At 33.7% G+C, this 21,577-nt stretch overlaps 1 protein-coding gene across 4 annotated transcripts in view; it reads left to right on the top strand.

Moving 5' to 3' along the window:
* The window catches only part of LOC110997426 (la-related protein 1), a 55,830-nt gene extending 34,253 nt beyond the window's left edge, over positions 1 to 21,577 (top strand). For 2 of the 4 annotated variants that reach the window (XM_045633168.1, XM_045633171.1), the window contains 22 exons: positions 488 to 657; positions 2,174 to 2,421; positions 2,979 to 3,168; positions 3,537 to 3,827; positions 4,274 to 4,464; positions 5,152 to 5,259; positions 5,524 to 5,624; positions 7,166 to 7,245; positions 8,141 to 8,283; positions 9,065 to 9,218; positions 9,608 to 9,664; positions 10,510 to 10,641; positions 11,686 to 11,780; positions 12,564 to 12,671; positions 13,248 to 13,399; positions 13,966 to 14,074; positions 14,341 to 14,489; positions 14,980 to 15,113; positions 15,439 to 15,575; positions 16,556 to 16,645; positions 17,578 to 17,902; positions 18,272 to 21,577. In XM_045633168.1, coding sequence (XP_045489124.1) covers positions 488 to 657; positions 2,174 to 2,421; positions 2,979 to 3,168; positions 3,537 to 3,827; positions 4,274 to 4,464; positions 5,152 to 5,259; positions 5,524 to 5,624; positions 7,166 to 7,245; positions 8,141 to 8,283; positions 9,065 to 9,218; positions 9,608 to 9,664; positions 10,510 to 10,641; positions 11,686 to 11,780; positions 12,564 to 12,671; positions 13,248 to 13,399; positions 13,966 to 14,074; positions 14,341 to 14,489; positions 14,980 to 15,113; positions 15,439 to 15,575; positions 16,556 to 16,645; positions 17,578 to 17,659 — 2,921 coding nt within the window. In that variant the 3' untranslated portion in view covers positions 17,660 to 17,902; positions 18,272 to 21,577. The remainder of the gene's footprint in view (positions 1 to 487; positions 658 to 2,173; positions 2,422 to 2,978; positions 3,169 to 3,536; positions 3,828 to 4,273; positions 4,465 to 5,151; positions 5,260 to 5,523; positions 5,625 to 7,165; positions 7,246 to 8,140; positions 8,284 to 9,064; positions 9,219 to 9,607; positions 9,665 to 10,509; positions 10,642 to 11,685; positions 11,781 to 12,563; positions 12,672 to 13,247; positions 13,400 to 13,965; positions 14,075 to 14,340; positions 14,490 to 14,979; positions 15,114 to 15,438; positions 15,576 to 16,555; positions 16,646 to 17,577; positions 17,903 to 18,271) is intronic. The other 2 variants (XM_045633170.1, XM_045633169.1) reach the window with 2 other exon arrangements.

Below are 21,577 nucleotides of genomic sequence, written 5' to 3'. Positions count from 1 at the left end.
TTACATCATATGCTAGAATTGGATATTTAATAAGTATAAGAGCATATCACGTGCTTCGGTTTCGGTCCTTCCTAAGTAATAAAAGTGTGGTAGAATATTAAGAAGGGCGTTAGTGAACAGTTAGTGCACATTCCAACTTGGTTAGCAAAGCGCCACTCACGCGAGCAATATAGATAATTAATAAAGTTGCTATTGAGGTAGACCTATTTGTTTGTACACTGGCTGAGTTCACAAGAGTTTCTTGCTATTGTTTTTGAGATTTAACCATATAAGTTTAATTTTTAATGTTTTTTATGTAGGATAATTGGTGTGGGTATATTTTGCAGATGTATCGAATTAGTAGTAACTGTTAAGGTAGAATAAAGTAGTGGAATAAATAAATAAAACTTTATTTGATTTATTGAAGGGCGAGGCAATTTGGTTACCTTAGATTTTATAAATACTAAATGATAAGAAGAAATTTATTTATTGAATGGTTTTTCTATAGATACAGTGTCGCTTAATGGGGAAGACAGACAGAGGGGTGCTACACGCGGTAGGGGTGCAGTGAGGGGCGCAAGGGGGGTGAGGCGGCCAGGGCCCCGTCCTGCCTCCGTTCACTCGCATCCGCATCCGCTGTACCATCATCCGGATTATCCGCATCACGATTTGGCACAGGTGAGATTACATTGCAAAAATTGTTACTGAACTAGTTTGTTAAACGTTGTTAGACATGTTTTGTTTCCTTTTTTGCATTTCAAGAAAATTTTAGAGGAAAGTTTAACCCCATATTTATAAAAAAATATTAGATTTTTAACTTATCTTTCGTCTGTTTTTGTCGAATTGAATGTTTGTGTGATGAAAAGAGACAGATTTACTTAGTGTAATTAATGATATTATAAATAAGGAGGTAACTTTTTTTTTATTTAATCCAATGTCTAATTTTAATTTTTTAGTTTATGTTTTAATTTTGCGGCATGCGTAAATGGCTGTTTGCGTCATGTCCATGGTATGATTACTTTTTGTATAATATATTTGAATTAAGAGTTATCATACCAAAACGCGTTCCTAATTATCCTTACCTGGGTGTCATTTAAATCATTAAAATGCTTTGAGGGTTTTATTATAGGTAAAATTATTTTTAATAATTGCTTAGCGGCCGTTCAAGTATTACGTAAGCGGATTTACTGCAATTTATCCCCCCCCCCTCTTGTCAGCAAAAGTAAGAAAAGCTCTCACGAAAATGCATTTTGTTTTCAAGTATAAACAATGTATGGCTAATATGTGTAAAAAAGTAAACTCAAATTACTTTTGACGTAATCACCAAATAAGAAAATCTCCCCCCTCCCATTAGTGCTTACGTAATACTTGAATTGCCCCCACTGATTACACTATTACATACTTATCAATATCTTACACTTGGGAGTATATGATGATATAATGACTCCTAAACCTAACTAAATAAATTAAAATTATCAGTGATAATGTGGTTTTGTTCATGAATTTTAAGTATATAAAAAAAGGATTGTGTGGTTTTATGAAACCACGGTAAAAGACTAAGTCTTAGAGAGTACGACATACATAATACTTAACAATTATTTAAATTATATACACATTAAATATACTACACGGTCAGCAGCTAGGCGCCGCCATATTGGCTATGGCTGTTTTGACGAGCGCCTTTAACATTATCCCCACTCCGCGGCCGACCGTCACGCTACATGCGCCACACATACCTAAAAGTTTGAGACGACGTAATAAAAGTTTCACTTTAAAAATCATTGCTTTGGTTCATATCTGGGAATTAATAAAAACATTACGCATTTCATTTCGTTACACGAACGTACTGGATCGATTTTTATTCAAGAGTTTCAATAAATGCAGTGTATACTCTGCATTATGGGTTTTGACAAATGTAGTTTATAAAGAATTCATTTCATGGTTTGCTTGGGTTTTTAAGGTTCACTCCGATTGTGTATGTACTAAGCCTTATTTTATTAAAAACAATTTTAATTTAATGGTCCGATTGTATAAGAGGTTGTTAAAATTGTAGATATATGTGTTATTAAGTAACACAATTTATAATGAAGGTTATATATGCTTTATATATATTATTAAAAGATATATTTGATTGCTAAACATACACATTTGGATGGGTTAACTAACAACGCATAACTCCCTACCCCTTCCCTAGCTCCGAGTTGCTCAGCCGGCGATGCCTCAGGGTCTCGTGCTGCACTATGGGATCGGGGCCCTAGGGCCTCCCGGGGCCCTCACCCCTGGAGCCATCGCTCCCGGGGGGCTGACGCCAGGAGCCCTCACATCGGCTATGGCGCCTCCGTTAGCCCAGGCGTACTACTTTGGTGCTGCGGCGGCGAATACAGCTCCCTTCGGAATTGGATTGGACCAAGTCACGCTGAAAGATCTCATTAAAAAACAGATGTAAGTTTATTAAATTTCCTAATCAAGGATACAAAATGGATTAATATATAGTGAATAATAGGTAGGTTGAGATAACAAGTATTTGTAATTTTAGTATGTATATAATCAGAAAATGTCATTCCGACACCAGTATCAGTATTTCAGTTGTTGCTTCATATGTATTTTGTATGTAACATAATATTTTCAATGTTCTTAACGTATATAGCAGTAATAAAAATGATAAATAATAAAATATGTCTATGTAACAATGAAATTTTATGACTTTTGGTGTAATTTATATTATTTTTAAAAATGTATGAGTTGAGCAACGTTTGGAGGTACTGGTGTAAAAATTACAATATTTCTTTGAATGTCTTAAACTTTGATATAAATCGAGATTTAATTATCTAAAAACACGAATTTTCGAGTGCTTTACAAATGTCGACAAAACGTAAAGAATTTTATTCCTGTCAAGACAACGTCAATACTTAAGAAAAATTATTGTTTTTTGTTCTATTAGTGATAGCATTTTTGTGTTAGATATAGATATATATTTAACATATATATATATTTCGCAGCGAGTACTACTTCAGTCCGGACAACTTAGCGCGCGATTTCTTCCTCCGTCGCAAGATGTCGTCCGACGGCACAATTCCCGTGACGTTGATCGCGTCGTTCCACCGCGTACGCGCGCTCACAGCCGACGTACAACTGGTGCTTGATGCTATACGGGATTCTGATAAGCTGGAACTCATACAAGGATTTAAGGTATGGAGAAATTAGTATAGTTTTAAATACAGGAATAAGATAAGATGTTCCAAAAATATATAAATATATATCATATATAATATAAGCGAGTAAAAGTCAAGTGTGTTATAAAAATATTTTTTTAAGGAACATTTTAAGTTTATTATTTCATTTGAAAATCACTTATCCTATTTCTTTTATAATCAAATCCAAAATGTTCTCACAACAAAACCTCGTTGAAATGACTAAAAAATACATAGACAACAAAAGTAACGTCTTTTCCACAGACAAACAAACAAAATTAAATTAACGTTGTTTAAACAAAATAGATGATTAATAATCTAATTTTAGTAATAGATCTATGTCTTTACTTATATGTATCTCATCAGGTGCGAACAGCTATCGAGCCCATGAAATGGGTGTTAGCTGACATCGCGTTGGGTGCAAATGGTGAAGAGAAAACGGAGAAAACTGAAGACACGGACAAATCCCAGAAAACCGAAACTATTGATAAAACAGACATAGACAAGCAATCTGAGGATAAAGAAGAGAAAACTGAGAGTTTGGATAAAGAGAGTTCTGATAAGGAGACAGTCGATGTTAAAGATAAACCGGAGGAGGATTTTCGCGGAGAGCGGATAGAAGACCCGCCGAGGATAGATAGTGAAGATGTTATGCTGGTAAGTTTCTTGATCTTTTTGGTATCTATTTACTATCCTAATCCGGAAGCACCCAGGGAAGTATCAAGTCCTACAGAACTTATAATGAACACTTTTAATGTTGTCGTCTCCATTATTTATTTATTTAATTATAAGTCATCTAACAGCTTATAAGTATACATATTATAATACAAAACACTAAGACAATATACACAGCCTAAACAGATTACATAGACCAAGCAAGTGCATTAATAGACAAAGATATATTTAATAAAAAACTAAATTAAACTGAAATTTAACATTTAAACAACAAATAATACTTAGAATTAATAACTACCACTTAAACAAAATCAGAGTCTTCCCGCTTCTTCAAGTACTTATTGACATCTTTCTTTTTGAGGTGGAAAATTATAATTATAATTGATTTGGTTGTCGTTCTTGATCCAGGATAATATTAAAATTCACAGAAAACAATTCCTGAAAGCGCCCGGCAATCCGCTAACGAATCAAACGAAATTAAAGATGAAGTGAAAAGTGAAGTGAAGGAGGCTAGTGATAACGATGTGGATGAGGCAGTGAAAACTGATGAAGCCCAAAAGGAGTCCAATGATGACCCCCCGCTACAGTCTGATGGGTCTGAGAAGCCTGGGGAGAAACGGTAAGTGATTGAAGATTTTTTTTTATTTGTGTATATGGCGGGTAGTTGCAAATTTTTTTAAGATGAAGACCTGATAAATTAAATGCGTGAATTTAAGATATGTGTTTTATAATTTTAATGCATATCATTTAATTCAGTGATTAAATTATACTTTTATAAATGTTACTGTAATGTTTGCGTTTACAAAAATATATATTCATTTTACTAAGCGATATGTTTGTGCTTAAAAAACAATTACTCTCTTCACATGGTATCTTGAGTAATAAGTAATTTTATTTAAACCTAATTCATTTAAGTCCAGCCTAATGTACGGAAAATAATATTTAACATAGTGTCCAATAATACTTAGGGCCTGTTTCACAATGTATGGATAAAGTGCCAAATAGCTATGCAACACATAAATTATTCGGAAGATAAAAGTTCCGAATAAGATACTTGGCATTTCATGACGTATAGCGCTATCTGACAGTCGTGAAACGCAAAAATACTATTTATCATACCAATAAGTAATAAATAGCTTATTTGGAACTTATCCGGACATTGTGAAACAGACCCTTAGTCTCTTCTCTCTGTTCTTCAGAACTAAGGGTCTGTTGTTGTTGAGACTAAGGGTTGTGTGTACTGAAGTACTATTTTTACTTACCACTGTTAAGCACTGAAGTTTTGATAAGTGAATTTATTTTCCAGCCGTAAGAAGCAAATGGTGGGAATATTCCCGTTGGCGACTATGGGTGGTCCCCTGGTGGCGCCCGTTTCAAGTTTGTTGCGATGCGTTCCGCCGCCGCCATTGCCCAGGTTAGTTGATGCATTTAGCTTTTTTTTACAGAACAGTGGGCAAACGGGCAGGAGGCTCACCTGATGTTAAGTGATACCGCTGCCCATGGACACTCAATGCCAGAGCCGGCCCTTTAATTTAATTCTTAAATCCATTATTTTGTCAGTAACGAGAGTTATTTATTTTTTAATATTGAATCCTTAGAAATAACGAAACTAACGTTGTTTTGTTGTTGTGTTCATTTTGTTATAGATATCTATACATAATTAATCTTGTATTTCCAGAATGTTCCGGAGCAGTCGTGGCCCGGGTTCCATATCGCCTCTTGCTCGGGAAAACTTAAACCCGGATGTACCAGAGTTTGTCCCGCAGGCTGTGAGACAACGTGAGTATACATTGTTTTTATTTGATTTATCAGCGCCGGTATTCTGCAATTGTGCGATTAAGTTTTTGTACTACACGAAGTGAATTTTGTGACATTACTACGGATATTGAACTACTCTTACGTTAAACTACGTCGCTTTTGCGTTTGGAAGTTACAGAGTACCAATGCAGAAGATATTTATTGTAAGCTCTATAGAATGTATGTTAATAAAGTTTTATTATTATTTTTAATAGTAAACTTTCTTATTTTATATAAGGTCACTTTTGGCCAGTTATCAATGGCAATTTAAACTTGACATTAACGACACATTTAAAAAAACACTTTTTTAACGGATTGAAGCTATGTATTATTGTAAACTTATAATTATTTAGACATAATTTTAAATTTAACCGACGTTTCGCGTGCTAAAGCGTGCGTGGTCACGGTGACTGAAGACAAAAGGTGTTGAATGTCAAAAAGTATGACAGCTGTAGAAAATGTTGTATTATCTGTATTTATTTCCCCGGAGTTGATATCGACTCATACATAACTTCAATCCGTTAAAAAAGTGTTTTTGTCTTGTGTAAAAGTTATGTTAATAAGACAATACTATTAACGACACAATACATCCGTTTAACTGTAACGGGGCGTTTGAACACCACTAAATTACATTTTTAATAAAAATGGCATTTATCAATTATTCTTTTTAAAGCTAGTCTCGTCCTTTGAATGAATGAATTAAGATGCCCGTAATTTAGGCCCGAAATCTCTCATCAATAGAGTCTTTGGGTTACGCATTATGGGAAAAGTAAATTTCACTTTCGCGAGAAAGTCTTTATTGTAGAGATTTTTTTCGACATAAGTGACGTACATGCCAAAGCCATGCTACAATATACTTTGTATTTTAATTTAATATCTATGTGAGTTCTTTTACCTGGGTCTGCGTCTTGCTAGGCCCATTTCTTTACACCGCCGCGCTGTTTAATTAAATGTTTTGAATATTTCCATAATGGAAAATAGTAAAAATTATCTGTATTTATTTATTATTTCCTACGAGCAGACGGCAGACTTCATGCCGCCTAATGCAATGGGTTTAGTTATACTTAATGATTCTATCAAAGTAATACAATGAATATAATAAGTTAAACCTGAGTAAGTGACAACTAACTAAACGAGAAAACTATTAATGATAATATTTATCTCTCGTCATTTTACCCTCCTTTGTCTTCCGAGCCTGCATAGCTTATCGCCATTTTCCGCATGGCGGGAAGTCAAAATTATAAATCATCTTTGGAGAGGCTCTCTCCAAAGATGATTTTTACTTTCATCCAGCCGATGACCTGGAGATACGAATAGTTCTCCATATCTAAATCCCTACATCCAAATCTCAGGCAACATAATCTTCACTCCTCATAAAAACTCTATGAGTAAGAAACATAATCGAATAAGTGAAAGTCATTTTTTTTTTAATTTTTGTATAAGTGAGATTAGATGAGATGAGACTTGTGTATATAAAGTTTTCTCTTGTTGAGTTGATTTTAATCAAATATGGTATATTACAGAGGAGCCAATTGAAAAAGGAGTAACGGAGCAGGAAATCAGCCCAAACAATGAAAGGGCTGATCCTAATGTTTGGACAGAGGTTAGTTGATTTTTTTTTTATTAAAGCTTGTTAATGTATTTTTGTAAACCTTTTTGAGAATTTTGAGCCATTAATATAAGGAGTCAGATATAAAAATTACACTAAATTAAAGTTGCTTTAACATAACAAAACACAATTTGTCGTCAAAAACAATTAAATATCTTAAAAAACATTTTTTTTTATATATTAAATGTATATGAGATCAATCAATATCATATATATATAATGATCTCTACCAAAGGTTTCGGCATTGATTTAAAAAGTTTCTTGCCAGTTCTTCTTGGCAAATGTAAATTTACAATTAAACTTATTCTTTGACGTTTATAAGTGTCCTTGTATACATATATGAACATTTTTTTGTTTATTTATTTATTTAGTACTCCTACAGCTGACATAAATCTTATATCTTTAATCGAGCAATTCTTGTATATATATATGTAATTGGAATCTCGGAATCGGCTCCAACGATTTTAATGAAATTTAGGTTACGGGGGGTTTTGGGGGCGATAAATCGATCTAGCTAGGAATCATTTCTAGAAAATTTCATTTTATTTGTGATCTATCACACTCATGACTTTCTTTAAATTAATAACTTTAAAAAAAACCAGTTCAATTTTTTTTTATTATTCTGTCGGTAAGATCGAAAAATATTATTCATGTTTCATCATTTTATTAGTATTTAATTCGTACTTAAATATAATTTACAAAAAACACGATTTTTTTTAAAAAATACCGGTCGTCCAGGTCCTTATATATAATTACAAACAAATATACTGAGAATATAGCCAAAGATATTTGTTCTTGCTACCTCCTTTATAATACAGGCTCGGTTATAGGTGCTTTGATCTTCCCGTATTCAAACATGAATCTAAGAGAATCTTAATTACCAAAACAGGTGAAACGTCGCACAAAAGCCGGGTCCCGTGAGCGAGGAAACGCACGAGAGGAACCCGAGGAGCCTCGCGAAGAGCTGCACTTCCAGCTGGATGAAGAGCTGGATTTGCCCCCGCCGAGGCATAACACCTTCACTGATGCCTGGTGAGTTAGCCCTTGTAAATCTATTTATAATAATAATATATTATTTTGAGGTTATGTGATAGAAGTGTAAATACAAAAGTTTGAAATCTTTTTATTATCTACAACTTTGCCATATCACTTTTGCCGAAAATCTAAATAAACCGTTTTTTACCCTTTAAACTGACCTTTTATGACCTTACCCTTCCCAACCTCAGATCACCCATTTTTCTTCTCATATTTTCCTCATTTCCAATGGGTTTCATCCTATTATTTTTTTTGCACTTTTTATTATATTTAAAGGCTTCTTATTCTGATCTATTAGTCATAGCCGTAAAATATAAATGAATAACATAAAAGTGCAAGAGTTTTTAGCAATTGTGGGCAGATATAATTAATATGTTTATTCATTGAAAAATATTGGTAAATAATATATAAAATTTAAGCTAGAAAAGTAAGAATTGCACTGAATGTCCACTTTGAATAGATTTAATAACTATTCTGAGTTACTGCGAAAGTAGTGCGACAGAAATTGTGTCGCCAAGGCGTTCCAGCCACGTTTTAATAATGTGTATGGGTGCAATGTTGACACAACATAATTTCATTAATTCATTACTAAACCAATATCCCCATTATTTTGCTTTTGTCAATTTAATTATAAACTTTCTCTAATAATGTTTAGAACGAAATCCTGTTTTACTTCTGAACCAAAATATTATCAATGTATTTATAACAATAAATATTTTGCTATTAATTTATTCAATAAATATTCATTTAATATATCTAAAACATTTTTCATTGCCAGGTCTGACGATGAATCGGAATCCGAGTTCACAGACGGGGACATAGGTCGGCTGCTCATCGTTACCCAGACGACTACCAGGGCGCCTAAACATGACGGATACGACCGCCAAGGCGATTGGTCCACTCGCACTAAGATCACTCAAGACTTGGAGCAGGTAAAATGTCTTTATATATTGCTTTTCTGATAGCGGCTTATATATATTAAAGTGCACTTTTTATAACTTTAGGGGTGTCCGGCTTTAATCTGAGGCATATACGGATTATAAGACCCTCCTAAACTCAGGTTAAGATTCAGAGACGAATTTTAGCGCGAACTGACACCCATATGTCAAAACCTAATTCGTTTTTGGCATACGGTAATATTACTAGGCGAAACTGAATCTTTTATTCTTGACATTTTTTGAATAAAAAAAAAAAACAATATGGCGAATCAATTTTTTTTTGTTTTGTACCCGTGTTGTGTCATGAAGTTGATGATGCTATGAATTATTTGGTAAATGTTTGGAGGTCTTAAATGAAATAGTTGTTGTCCAATTAATTGCAGGTGATCACAGATGGACTCCGACGCTATGAAGAAGATTTGTGGGGGGAATTTTCTATGGTAAGATTTTTTCTATTTTTATTGTGTAAATCCCTTCCGATCGCAGCGTTAACCATATTTTTATTATCAAAAACAGTAAGATTTAGAAAATTTACATTTAACCTTAAGAGTATTTAAATTCTGTTTAGTGTTCTTTGAGCTTATTGGTCATAATTTACCGAAGGCTTGACGAGATAAGTTGTCATAACATACAGAATTCTTTAATAACGAGATTAGTTGTCATAACTTACAGAATTCTTTAATAACGAGATTAGTTGTCATAACTTACAGAATTCTTTAATAACGAGATTAGTTGTCATAACTTACAGAATTCTTTAATAACGAGATTAGTTGTCATAACTTACAGAATTCTTTAATAACGAGATTAGTTGTCATAACATACAGAATTCTTTAATAACGAGATTAGTTGTCATAACTTACAGAATTCTTTAATAACGAGATTAGTTGTCATAACATACAGAATTCTTTAATAACGAGATTAGTTGTCATAACTTACAGAATTCTTTAATAACGAGATTAGTTGTCATAACATACAGAATTCTTTAATAACGAGATTAGTTGTCATAACATACAGAATTCTTTAATAACGAGATTAGTTGTCATAACTTACAGAATTCTTTAATAACGAGATTAGTTGTCATAACATACAGAATTCTTTAATAACGAGATTATTTGTCATAACTTACAGAATTCTTTAATAACGAGATTAGTTGTCATAACTTACAGAATTCTTTAATAACGAGATTATTTGTCATAACTTACGAATACATTCAGAACGAGAATTATTATTTTATTTTGAGTGTTCTCATTATACTAGTGTTTTAAATAAATAATTCCTTCTGCAGTGTAACAGCGGTGGCAGTCAGTACCGCACCGTGTCCTTGATCAGTCGCGAGCAGTTTGAAGCCACTGTTCCTTCTGAGAAACACAGCAATCCCGCGGAGCCTCCGCCACCACCGCCCCATCAAACGCAACAGGTATAATCATTTTTCTTTACGAATGAAACGCAATAATAGTAATAATAGCGTCACGAAGATGTGCAGCGTTTTTGTCAAAGAAAAGGGAGAGAGCTATTGAGACCGATTGAGAGTAAGAGAGTAAGGGAGATTGAGAAAGAATACACGCTATTGGTTGATGTATTCGTTTCGTAGTTACATATTAGAACTTTAGATGGAAATTCTGATGCATAAAGTTTTGTCCAGTAAACGCAGATTTTTTATTTATTTATATTATCATTAGTACGTATACAGTATGAATATAGATATACAAATACAGTGACTGATTATTTCCTGTTACATGATCATTTTTGGGGCTTTATACCTTTATAATAATTAATTTACAAAGAAGTTACACTTTTCTGACATGTGTACCTTGTATGCACACACTTTTTTTAATTGTATGATGATTAACGGTACAATATTTGGTCTAGTTATATATAACGTTAATTATATAATTATTCTTAATTTACTAGCATTTTTAATATACTCACAGTGGTTTTTTCCTTTACCCACCACTATGAGTATATTAAAAAGTTATAGTAGCCAGTTGCTTTTCATTAAATTATGTTTAATATTTTCCTTTTATGTAATGCAACGAAGTGTTAATAAATAAATAAATTTTTAAGGCTTTTTCTATACTAATATTATAAAGAGGAAAGGTTTGATTTTTTGTTTGTTTGTATGAATTGAATAGGCTCCGAAACTACTTGGCAGATTTGAAAAATTCTTTCACTGTTGGAAAGCTACATCATTCCTGAGTGACATAGGCTATATTTCATTTTCAAAAAAAATAGGCATCCTTACTAAAATTACGATAACATTAACATTTGTTTATTATTTGATACAATTCTAACAGATGGCGCTGAGTTAAAGGTAGTTTAGTTTAGGTCCGTGTCGTGGTACCAACGTTTCACATAAGTTCTCCTACGGTTTCCCTTGATTAATTTACTACTATGTAATATAACAAAAACCTTAGCCACAGCAACGCTTGGCCGAGTCCGCTATATTAAATATTTGTAACAGATGGAGCCCCAAAACGATGCGGGCAAGATGAAGCGGCCAAGACGTACGGCGCGCTTCTACGCCGCCAGCAAGGACCCGCACGCCACTGACGTCATGTGAGTTTCCCAACAAATTTGACTTAGGGTTCTTCATAGAAAGAGCGTAGCAATTCTTAAAAGCTAGCAACGCACTCGTGAACCCTCTGGCGTCGAGTGTCCATTGACAGTAACACTTAAAATTACATGAGCCTCCTGCTGTTCTCTATAGAGAAAAATAGAGAAGGAATAAGAGAAGATGTTTATAGAATAAACCTAATCTTGATATCTATCAAGGAATAGAGTTTTTAAGAGCAGCATTTGTTTATTTTATTGTTCACATATGAGAGGTTCTCAGTTATATCAACGAAAGAGACAAATGAGGCCCCAAAATAGTATGATGTCGCAAAGGAATCACGGGTCAGACACATTTCATCTTCTTTATTGGTGCAAAAATTGCGGTTACAGCATGTTCATAAATGTGACTTTATTAGGAAAAACTTAGGTTTTTTTATTAAATAAAATCGGTGGCGCTACAGCCTTTTTAGGACTGGGCCTCAGATATTTGTATCTGTTTCATGACCATCTAATAGGCAACTTTTTGGGTCTAAAACATGTCGGTTTCCTCATGATGTTTTCCTTCACCGTTCGAGCGAATCTTAAATGTGCATATAGAAAGTCCATTGGTGCACAGCCTGGAATTGATCCTAAGACCTCAGATAGGAGTCACACGTTGAAGCCTAGCCCCTAGCCCCTAGCCCAACACAATTTATTAAAACAAATCCTTATTCTTAAAAATACCGACGACTAAATTACTCATGAGTTTTAAATGTGAGATCTGAATGTTTTATTGAATTATTGTAGAAGCAGCCGCAAACACAAGACGCGGCACAGCCTCAACCCTCCAGTGGAGCATCACATCGGATGGGTCATGGACATCCGTGAGCATAGGAGACATCATAGGGATAGCGGGTGAGATTTACCATTCTAAATCATTAAGGAATTATGTGTTTTTACAGACTGTTAAACTATGTTATTTAAATTATGTTGTGTAAAATATTTTATAGGTACCCACATTTTAAAAATACTTTGTTAGTACCTACATGTTTGGATGTTTGGAGTTATTTTTGTTTCTATGTAATTTTCTTCCGCACACCACTAGACTAATGACAGTTAGTCTATGCGGAAAAACTAATGTAACTATTATTTAGTTTTTTTTATTTAAGGGTCTGTTTCACAATGTCCGGATAAGCTATTTATTGCTTATTGGTAGGATAAACAGTATTTTAGCGTTTCACGACTGTCAGATAGCGCTATTCGTCATAAAACGCGAAGTAAATTCAGACCTTTTATCTTTCGAATAATTTATGTGTTGCATAGCTATTTGGTACTTTATCCAAACATTGTGAAACAGACCGTAAGTATCAGATTACTGTCGAACTATTATAACTAAATAATATTGTCAAACCAAAGAGCAATAAATGGCCTCAAATTCCTCGACGGCTCTTTCGCCACAGACTTACGTTACCTATAATAATATGTTTGTAGGTCTTCACTCGGCACTTCGCCGACACTAGGCTCGTCATGCGGCTCCGCTCCTCAATCGCTGCCTGCCTTCCATCACCCGTCGCACGGATTGCTTCGAGAGAACCACTTCACACAACAGGCCTATCACAAATATCACTCACGGTGCCTTAAAGGTAAATATCGTAATAGTAGCCTTTCCTGTGTGTGTGTTACGTTACGTACGTATACGTTACGTATACATTTATTTTCATAGTTCTTACTTAATTAAATTATTACATAATTAAACTGCATTTTTTGAACAACTTATAAGTATAACATGTGACTTACATAACTCACTAGATGGCGGTAGATATGTACTACTGACTACTATTTTTTTTATTATAAATCAGTGGTGCTACAACCTTTTTTGGTCCTGGCCTCAGATTTATTTTGTGAATCTGCTTCATGATCATTTTTAAATGTAAAAGGCAAGTTGGTGATAAGCCTCCAGTGATAAACATCGTCGACTTTTTGACTAAGACATGTCGGTCGCGATATTTTCCTTCACCGTTCGAGCAAATGTTAAATGCGCACATAGAGAGAAAGTACATTGGTGCACAGCCTACGGTTCGGAGTACAACTCCTACCTTACGAAACTCCAAACTTAGTCATTTCTTTTCAGTTTTTTTTTAGTGAAGCCTTGGAACGGTATTCCAATGTTGGTTGAAAGACTCATGATTGAAATTTTGATTTACTTTAGAACGCAAGAAGCTCGGAAGCGGCCAGTCGCAAGAGATGAACACACTCTTCCGTTTCTGGTCCTTCTTCCTTCGGGACCACTTTAACAGGACCATGTACAACGAATTCAGGTAAGAAATACTGAATCTTATTGAATAAATAAGTTATTTCTAACTTTTTATCTATAAACGTCTCTCAACTCGACCATTTAAAATTCTTGTTTTTTTTTTAATTAAGATATTCTGTATACTTATTTTTTATTTGTATTATCAATTTCTATATATTCAAATCTTGATTTGTGGCCAAAAGTAAACATTATATTTTGAGGGTAGTCACAGTTTTTTATGTATAAAATGAAATTTTAAGTTATGATTTAATTGTTAATTATTTTGTATAGAGCGTTGGCGAATGAAGACGCCGGTGCTGGCTTCCGTTACGGCCTCGAATGCCTTTTCCGTTTCTACTCTTACGGACTCGAGCGCAAATTCCGTCCGGAATTGTACCAGGACTTCCAAACTGAAACTATGAAGGACTATGAGAATGGTGGTGAGTGGATACATCATTGAGTTATTTAAAAACATACTTTTATTAGATTTAATACCATGTGACATATAGTAATAATATTTCTTTAAATATATTATAGAAAATGATTTTGAAAAAATTTGGGATTTCTATCTTAAAAAACATGAATATGGTCCTATTTCTAATTATTCTTTATGTGTAATAATTGTATTTAAATTAACTAATTAATCGTAAAATTAGATTATTTATGTTACTAGTCAATTTAAAACTGCTAATTATTCTGATGATAAAATTGATTTTAAATTTCAGTCAGATTATTAGATATATAAATATATAATCAGAATAATACATACCGCTTTTGTCTGAAGGAGTAGGCAGAGTCCACTGCTCTCCATTTGCTACGCTCCTAACATACTGCTCTCTCTTCATCCAGGACATTCACGATACATTCTTGTTGTAAATAATTATAATTTTCCAAAAATAGCTGTTTAAAATGAATTTTATTTCATTCTAGGTCAATTGTATGGATTAGAAAAGTTCTGGGCGTTCCTGAAATACTACAAACATGCTGCAGCACTTCAAGTCGAGCCTAAACTCAAAGGATACCTCGCCAACTTCAACACCATCGAGGACTTCAGGGTGCTTGAGGTAAGATTTGATTATACCGTCATTATATATATATTTTATAAAATTTCCCAATTTTTTTTTCTTTGAAGTAAATTTCGTAAGAATTGATTATAGCGTCATTTTAAATATATTTAAAAAAAAACCCAATTTTTTTTTTTGTTTGATGTAAATTTGTAAGATTTGATTATACCGTCATTATAAATATATTTTATAAAATTTCCCTTTTTTTTTTTGAATTAAATTTGTTTAGACATTTGTTAATACTTTCATGTATGTTCCTGTTGAGATACACAAGAAGTATTTTTTTGTATCTACCCTCATTTAACAATTACCTATTATATTCCAGCCCCAATTAAACGAACTATTGGGTGCGCAAGGCCCCAATGCACCAGGCCGCGGACCCCACGCCCGGCCATACGACAGACACAGATCTGTGTCTGAAAGCGATAGGCCACACCATCAGCACCACAGGAACTATTTCAAGTGAGTAAAAACTGACATTATTCTATTGTATTCAATAGTGTAACAGATGGGACAGACGTTTTTGTGTGTCAGTTTTTTAGATCATTTTTAAGTGCCTTATATGCCTGACCCACGGCGTGACTTCTCTAAAGTCTGCCACTGACGATACGTCCATTTAGTAGACTTCCGTTTGGATGCACCCCAAATGGAAATATATCTAGATACGGTACCATTCACAATAATTCCATTTGGATGCATGGCGTCACTGCGAACTTTGCAATCGTACGGAACGGAAATAAATAATACTATGGATAACAATACTTTACTGGTGTGTATTTTATTCAGACAAAAAAAAATTATTATAATTTATATTACTATGATTTTTATTTATATAAATATAAATCATATAGCTATGATTTATATAAATATATAATATATCAGATATGATTTATATTTTTCTATTACTTCCAACACAAAGTCACGCGCGGACAAAGACATAATTAAAAAAATTATAACGCTTGACAAATACACAGCACATGCACCACCATCGACATCAAATCCTAAACTGAAACATTAACCTTAAAAAAATGGACGCCGTTTCGCCCATTCAGTGACAATTCGGACTGCTTCCATATGGCGTGGCGCACGTTTTTGACATTGACGGACGGCCGCGGACGACGTCCATTTGGCCTGGACGCATGGATTTCAATCCGTTTGGAAATCCAAAGCTGCCTGACGTCCATCCAAATGGAATATGTTTTTACCATTCATGGGACGATTTTGGACGACGACTTCTCCCCATTCGGATTAATGGATCACGATTGTTTATCAATTTTTGTGTTCATCACTACACTATTATATTATGTGGTATCATTATTTTACAAAATGGCAGTAGCTAATGTCAAATCAGGAATTGAATTAAAAGTTTTAGTATAGTGTCAACCCGTCTTCGTAACAATATTAATTTTATATTGAATCTTATAAATTAGTTTCTATTGCAGAGCTCCAAACACATCTGGCAACAACGAACGCGGCCGGGCAGGCTCTTGCGGCGCACAGAGCGTTGTCGCTATCAACAGGACTAGGCGTAGGTATCTACTTTTTATATATATCTTTATATTTGTATATACCCATATATGAGGCACTGGAAAATTAAAATGATTTGCCATTGCTATGTTTATGTCTATGACGCCATTTCCAGTATAATTTTAGTTTTTTTTTTAGAACAGCGACAGGAGGCTCATTTGATGTTAAGTGATAATAGGCCGCCGCCCATGGACACACGATGCCAGAGGGCGTTTGATGAGAACTATTTTTTTTTTGTCTCGTCTTGCAATAATTTTGTGTAATCGTCAAAATATAAGTAATCCTTTTTTATGCAGAGGCGAGAAGAAAAAGAGCTATTGAAGGCTAAACTATTATTTGTGTACTGAATAGATTTCATAATTATTAAAATAGACGAGCAAAAGGCCGCATCTTAATTTACATCAGCTGATGGGATTTTGGCCAATCGTATGTCCAGATCGGTATGAAATATATGTCACAATTTTCCATAGCGGTTAACATATTTGTATATAAAATTTAACTATATCTTTTATATTGACAATTTCCTATCCCCATATTTCGAATATCGTTGGTACACTTAATATTTTTTTATTTGGATTAAGATATCTATCCCAGAATGTCAAAAATGAATTGACTATCTCAATTTAGTTCTCTAGTTATTGGGTTTGGGCGTTAGGAAAATTTTTTTTCGTGGAAAAATATCGGTAAAGAATTCATAAGATTTAAGCTAGAAAAGTAAGAAATGCACTGAATGTCCACTTTGAATAGATTTCATAACTATTCTGAGTTACTGCGAAAGTAGTGCGATAGAAATTGTGTCGCCAAGGCGTTCCAGCCACGTTTTAATAATGTGTATGGGTGCAATGTTGACACAACAATCTGTAATCTAATTACACCCAGTATTATTACATAAATAATAAAAATTCGTAGCGGGCTATTAAAATTATTATGTTTTCAGCACCAAAATCAAAACCGGATCAAGAAATGAAGCAGCCGGTCGCGGCGCGTACGCAGTGATGCGTGCAGACGAACGTACATAACGTGTATATACATAGACTGAGCCGTTCGTATAATTATAGGACATTGCATTTTTATATAAATAAAACTAAAAAAAAAATTCAAAAAATCTTATGGACCCAAAGTGTTGAACGCTAGTGTTAAGTGTATGTAATCGGTTCTCGACGGTACGGACCGGTCGAATCCGGTTATCACCGGTTTTACTTCGGTCACGATGCGACCTCGCGGTTTTCTGGGATTGCAGGCTGTGTGTGAATGAAGCATAGGTGAGTTTTTCAACACACATATACATTTAATACACACACAATATAAACATAAGTTACTGTCAAATCATAAAGCCATATCCGTTCATTTTAATTCAATGAATAAAAAACAACCTTGATGATGGAAAGATGCTTTTGTTACATTATAAACTTTTAAAATAGAAACTTAATAATTACCTTATGATTGAGGACAATTGTAAGTGTATAACGATAAATTTTTTAATTAAAAAAATACCTGTTTACATGCACATTTCACATTTTAAATTTATAACATCCGGTTTTCATAAAAATTACTTTCCACAGACGTCAGTAAATTTGTAATAATATATTATTGGATAACTTTAATTTAAATGTTTTTTTCTTTGTCCACAGCTTGTAAACGCATCGACAATAAGGCTACGCGTTGCACGCATTCAGTAGCTATAGTTATATTACAAACTATATTTATATATATTTTTGACATTGTTAATATACATTGATTTCAATAATAGCATCTTAGTGTACTACTGCCTGTGCGCATATCTAGATTAATCCAAATAAATCGTTAAAACTTCTTTGGCTAAGTAGGCGTTGATGCGGAATAAGGCAGTAGCTTTTGGTAGTTAAGTGGCAACACTGTGGTGCTGTCGTGTCTATGGGCGATGGCGGGCGATTTTGACAGATTGTCAATTTTACTAGGCTCTCAAATGACAGTGAAGTGACACTAACTCACGCCTGTCATCGTGATCTATTCCATACAAATTTCATGAGTGATTGCTACCTAGGACTGGGTGCCGTCAGGGGGGCATTATAATTTCTTCTTTATTTAATTAACTTCGCAGAAATAGGATCTATCCTTTTTGTCATTCGACAAAGAAGTGTTAGTTCCATTTTTTCAATTGCCTACTTGACCTATAGTTTTTGGATACTTAACTTTCTATATTAATTAAATAAAAAAAGCTGTTTGGGAAATGATCGTTATAATCGCTCGCGGTTGTCCTAAGACCGGTATCTGTTGTACAGTTGAGTTTCATGTGGGTCTAGCGGGAATATAAAATAAAGTTCACTATAATCTATCTGTATACTGTTAAACATAACCGATATTAAGTTTATATTGATTACACGTGCCTCTAATAATTCTCCGCTAGCCCCGAACTATATGGCCCCGGAAAATCTGTCGGAAAGACTGGCTATTATGCTATTTAGACGAAATTTGTAAAAAGTAATTTTCGGTAGTGCTAGTTTTCGATGTTAATTTTCAAGGATGGTTTGGAGCGTTAACGATACGATATAATAAATATTAGATTGCTTACTAAATATAGATAACTGCTAAACGTGAGAAGTCGCTCCTTCTTGAAACTGCCAATTTGTTCACGACACAAAAGCATATGGGTTTTATTTTGTTTTAAGGTTGCATGCACGTAATGGGCCACTCGCGGGGATGTATGTTGTCCCATTAAAAATCTTTCTCATCAAGTCGGCTTTATAGATAGTTTTAAATCGTTTAACAAAATAAATAGCTCCATATAACGACACTATCGCATTATTGCGTTTAACTTGCTGTCGAGTACATATTTTATTCACATAATCTGCCAATAAAGGCGGAATGTCAATCTTCAACTGTCAAACAGCATGACTGTTGACAGTCAAAGGTCTCAACATCCCTGCGACGACGTACATTTCGTTTTTTTGTATCGTGAGTTTCGCATAGATTAAGTATAGACATGTATTGATCACGTTCAGTTTTTATGACGCGTCTGTGTTAAATAGCGGATTCGAATTAGCACAAATTTTTCATCCTTGAAGCTGACAGCTGACATTGACAGCTTAACAGTTAAATCGTAAATTTGACATTCTCGTATATCGCCTATGCACTAAAACGCACTGAAACTAATTCTCATGAATTTACAAATCTTGTGATTTTAATGCAGACGTGTCAAAAAAATAGAGTTGCACTAACTTGCTCAATATGGTTTTTTATTCGGATGTTAAGTTGACAAATGAATTTTTCAATTAGAGAGACGAATTTCCTCTAAAAGATCACCGCGTTTAACATGTAAAAATTCAATGAAGTTGAACAAAATCCTCTTCCTTCTTGATTAATTCATGGCTAAATAATCTTATGTATATTACACTAATATAAACAAAGTTAAGGGTGTGACGATTATTTTTTCTTTTTTTTCTAGTGTATAAGGATGCTTTTTTATTAATATTAAGAGCTAAGGATTCATTGGATTTCGGTGATATCAATTTGCTGTTAAAATTAGTTTACACAACCCCATAACTCTGAATATAACGATGAATTAAAAGTTTCTCTATGGTTTTTGATTTCTTTTCATGTCATACGTCAAATTGAGTGTCACCGGCGCCAAAAATCTCGTAAGCTAAGTACGCGGTTGCCATACAAAAAAAATTTAATCTCCGTTACCAAGAACCCGGCGCCGCGTGCTTTATTGTAATTTTTAGTTCGCTTTGGTCGCTTCTATCATGTTAAACATAGTTCCTAATATATTTTAAAACCGTTAGCATTTTTATTTTTACAATTCAACACAGAAATCGTTATAATGTATGTTTAGATTGTATCATTGACATCACGTCTTATTTTAATATTCATAAAAATAACGAATTTAGAGGCCTACCTAATAATCTGCTTAGCAAGGCTTATACTTTTAAATATAGGAATCCCTCACGTATAGTAAATAAATATTTATTTTCTGTATCCCTTTAAATTCGAGAATCTATGGGGCTGGGAGTTTTCTGTCATTTATTGTCTATGGCAAGGCAAATTGTGTCGGTTGCGACGATTTCTGTGTTGTAAAAAAAAAATTATACCGTCCCCATATTAAGCGGGAGTTTCGGAAGCGATCGAGGTGTTGTGGTATAGTTTTAAAATTGATATCTCGTTAAGTGGCAAAATATCCAAGTTTGATTAATAAAACGCTATACGGTGTCAAATTTGTAGGTTATGAGGGCTTAAGAATGGCTGTTACTACACAAATGTTTGTTTTACGCTGTGCAATAGATACAAAAGAAGGTTTTTAGTATGTATCGAAGTGCGCAAGTAGATATTCACACGAGCAATAGAAAATAATTGATAATGTCTGACTCTAACACGGAGATTTTAAAACTATACTGCAACAATATGATTTGTTAAGTTTTTAAGTTAGTAGGTATTTTGTTGCAATTTCTTTCGAAAGAACGCCAAAGGAGACGATGATAAAAAAAACTTAAAATTTAGGATTATTGTATAAATGAAAATACAAAAAAATGCTGTTATAAGTGGTGTAAATTAACTTTTCCAGTGAAAATTTGTTAAGTTAAATTTGTTTGATTTTAATTTGCTAAACGGTTGTTTGTATAATACTGATAGTAGGTCAAAATTAATGAGTTTCTATATTTTACTTGTGACGTAATATTACACCCTGATGTGCTTTACAATGCATAACGATTCGTTGTTATTAAAATATAGAAACTGGTTTTAGTCGGTAATCTAGTGTACTTGAGAATTAAGAAATTTAAATAAGATCGCTGATCGCTAGTTGAGGTTGGGTTCATATTATCTTGTCAAATTGAGGTGTACTTTTTTTTTTCAAAATTAAATCCTCTTAATAAACGCATCCCGACTGGCATGTAGAAGGCTGTAAGTTATACATAATATACATATTATTATATTGATAAATAAATTAATAAGAAAACTAA

Source organism: Pieris rapae, chromosome 22 (genome assembly GCF_905147795.1).
Source record: "Pieris rapae chromosome 22, ilPieRapa1.1, whole genome shotgun sequence".
NCBI lineage: Eukaryota > Metazoa > Arthropoda > Insecta > Lepidoptera > Pieridae > Pieris > Pieris rapae.
The sequence above is the reverse complement of the archived record's forward strand: the minus strand, read 5'-3'. Positions and strand labels throughout refer to the sequence as shown.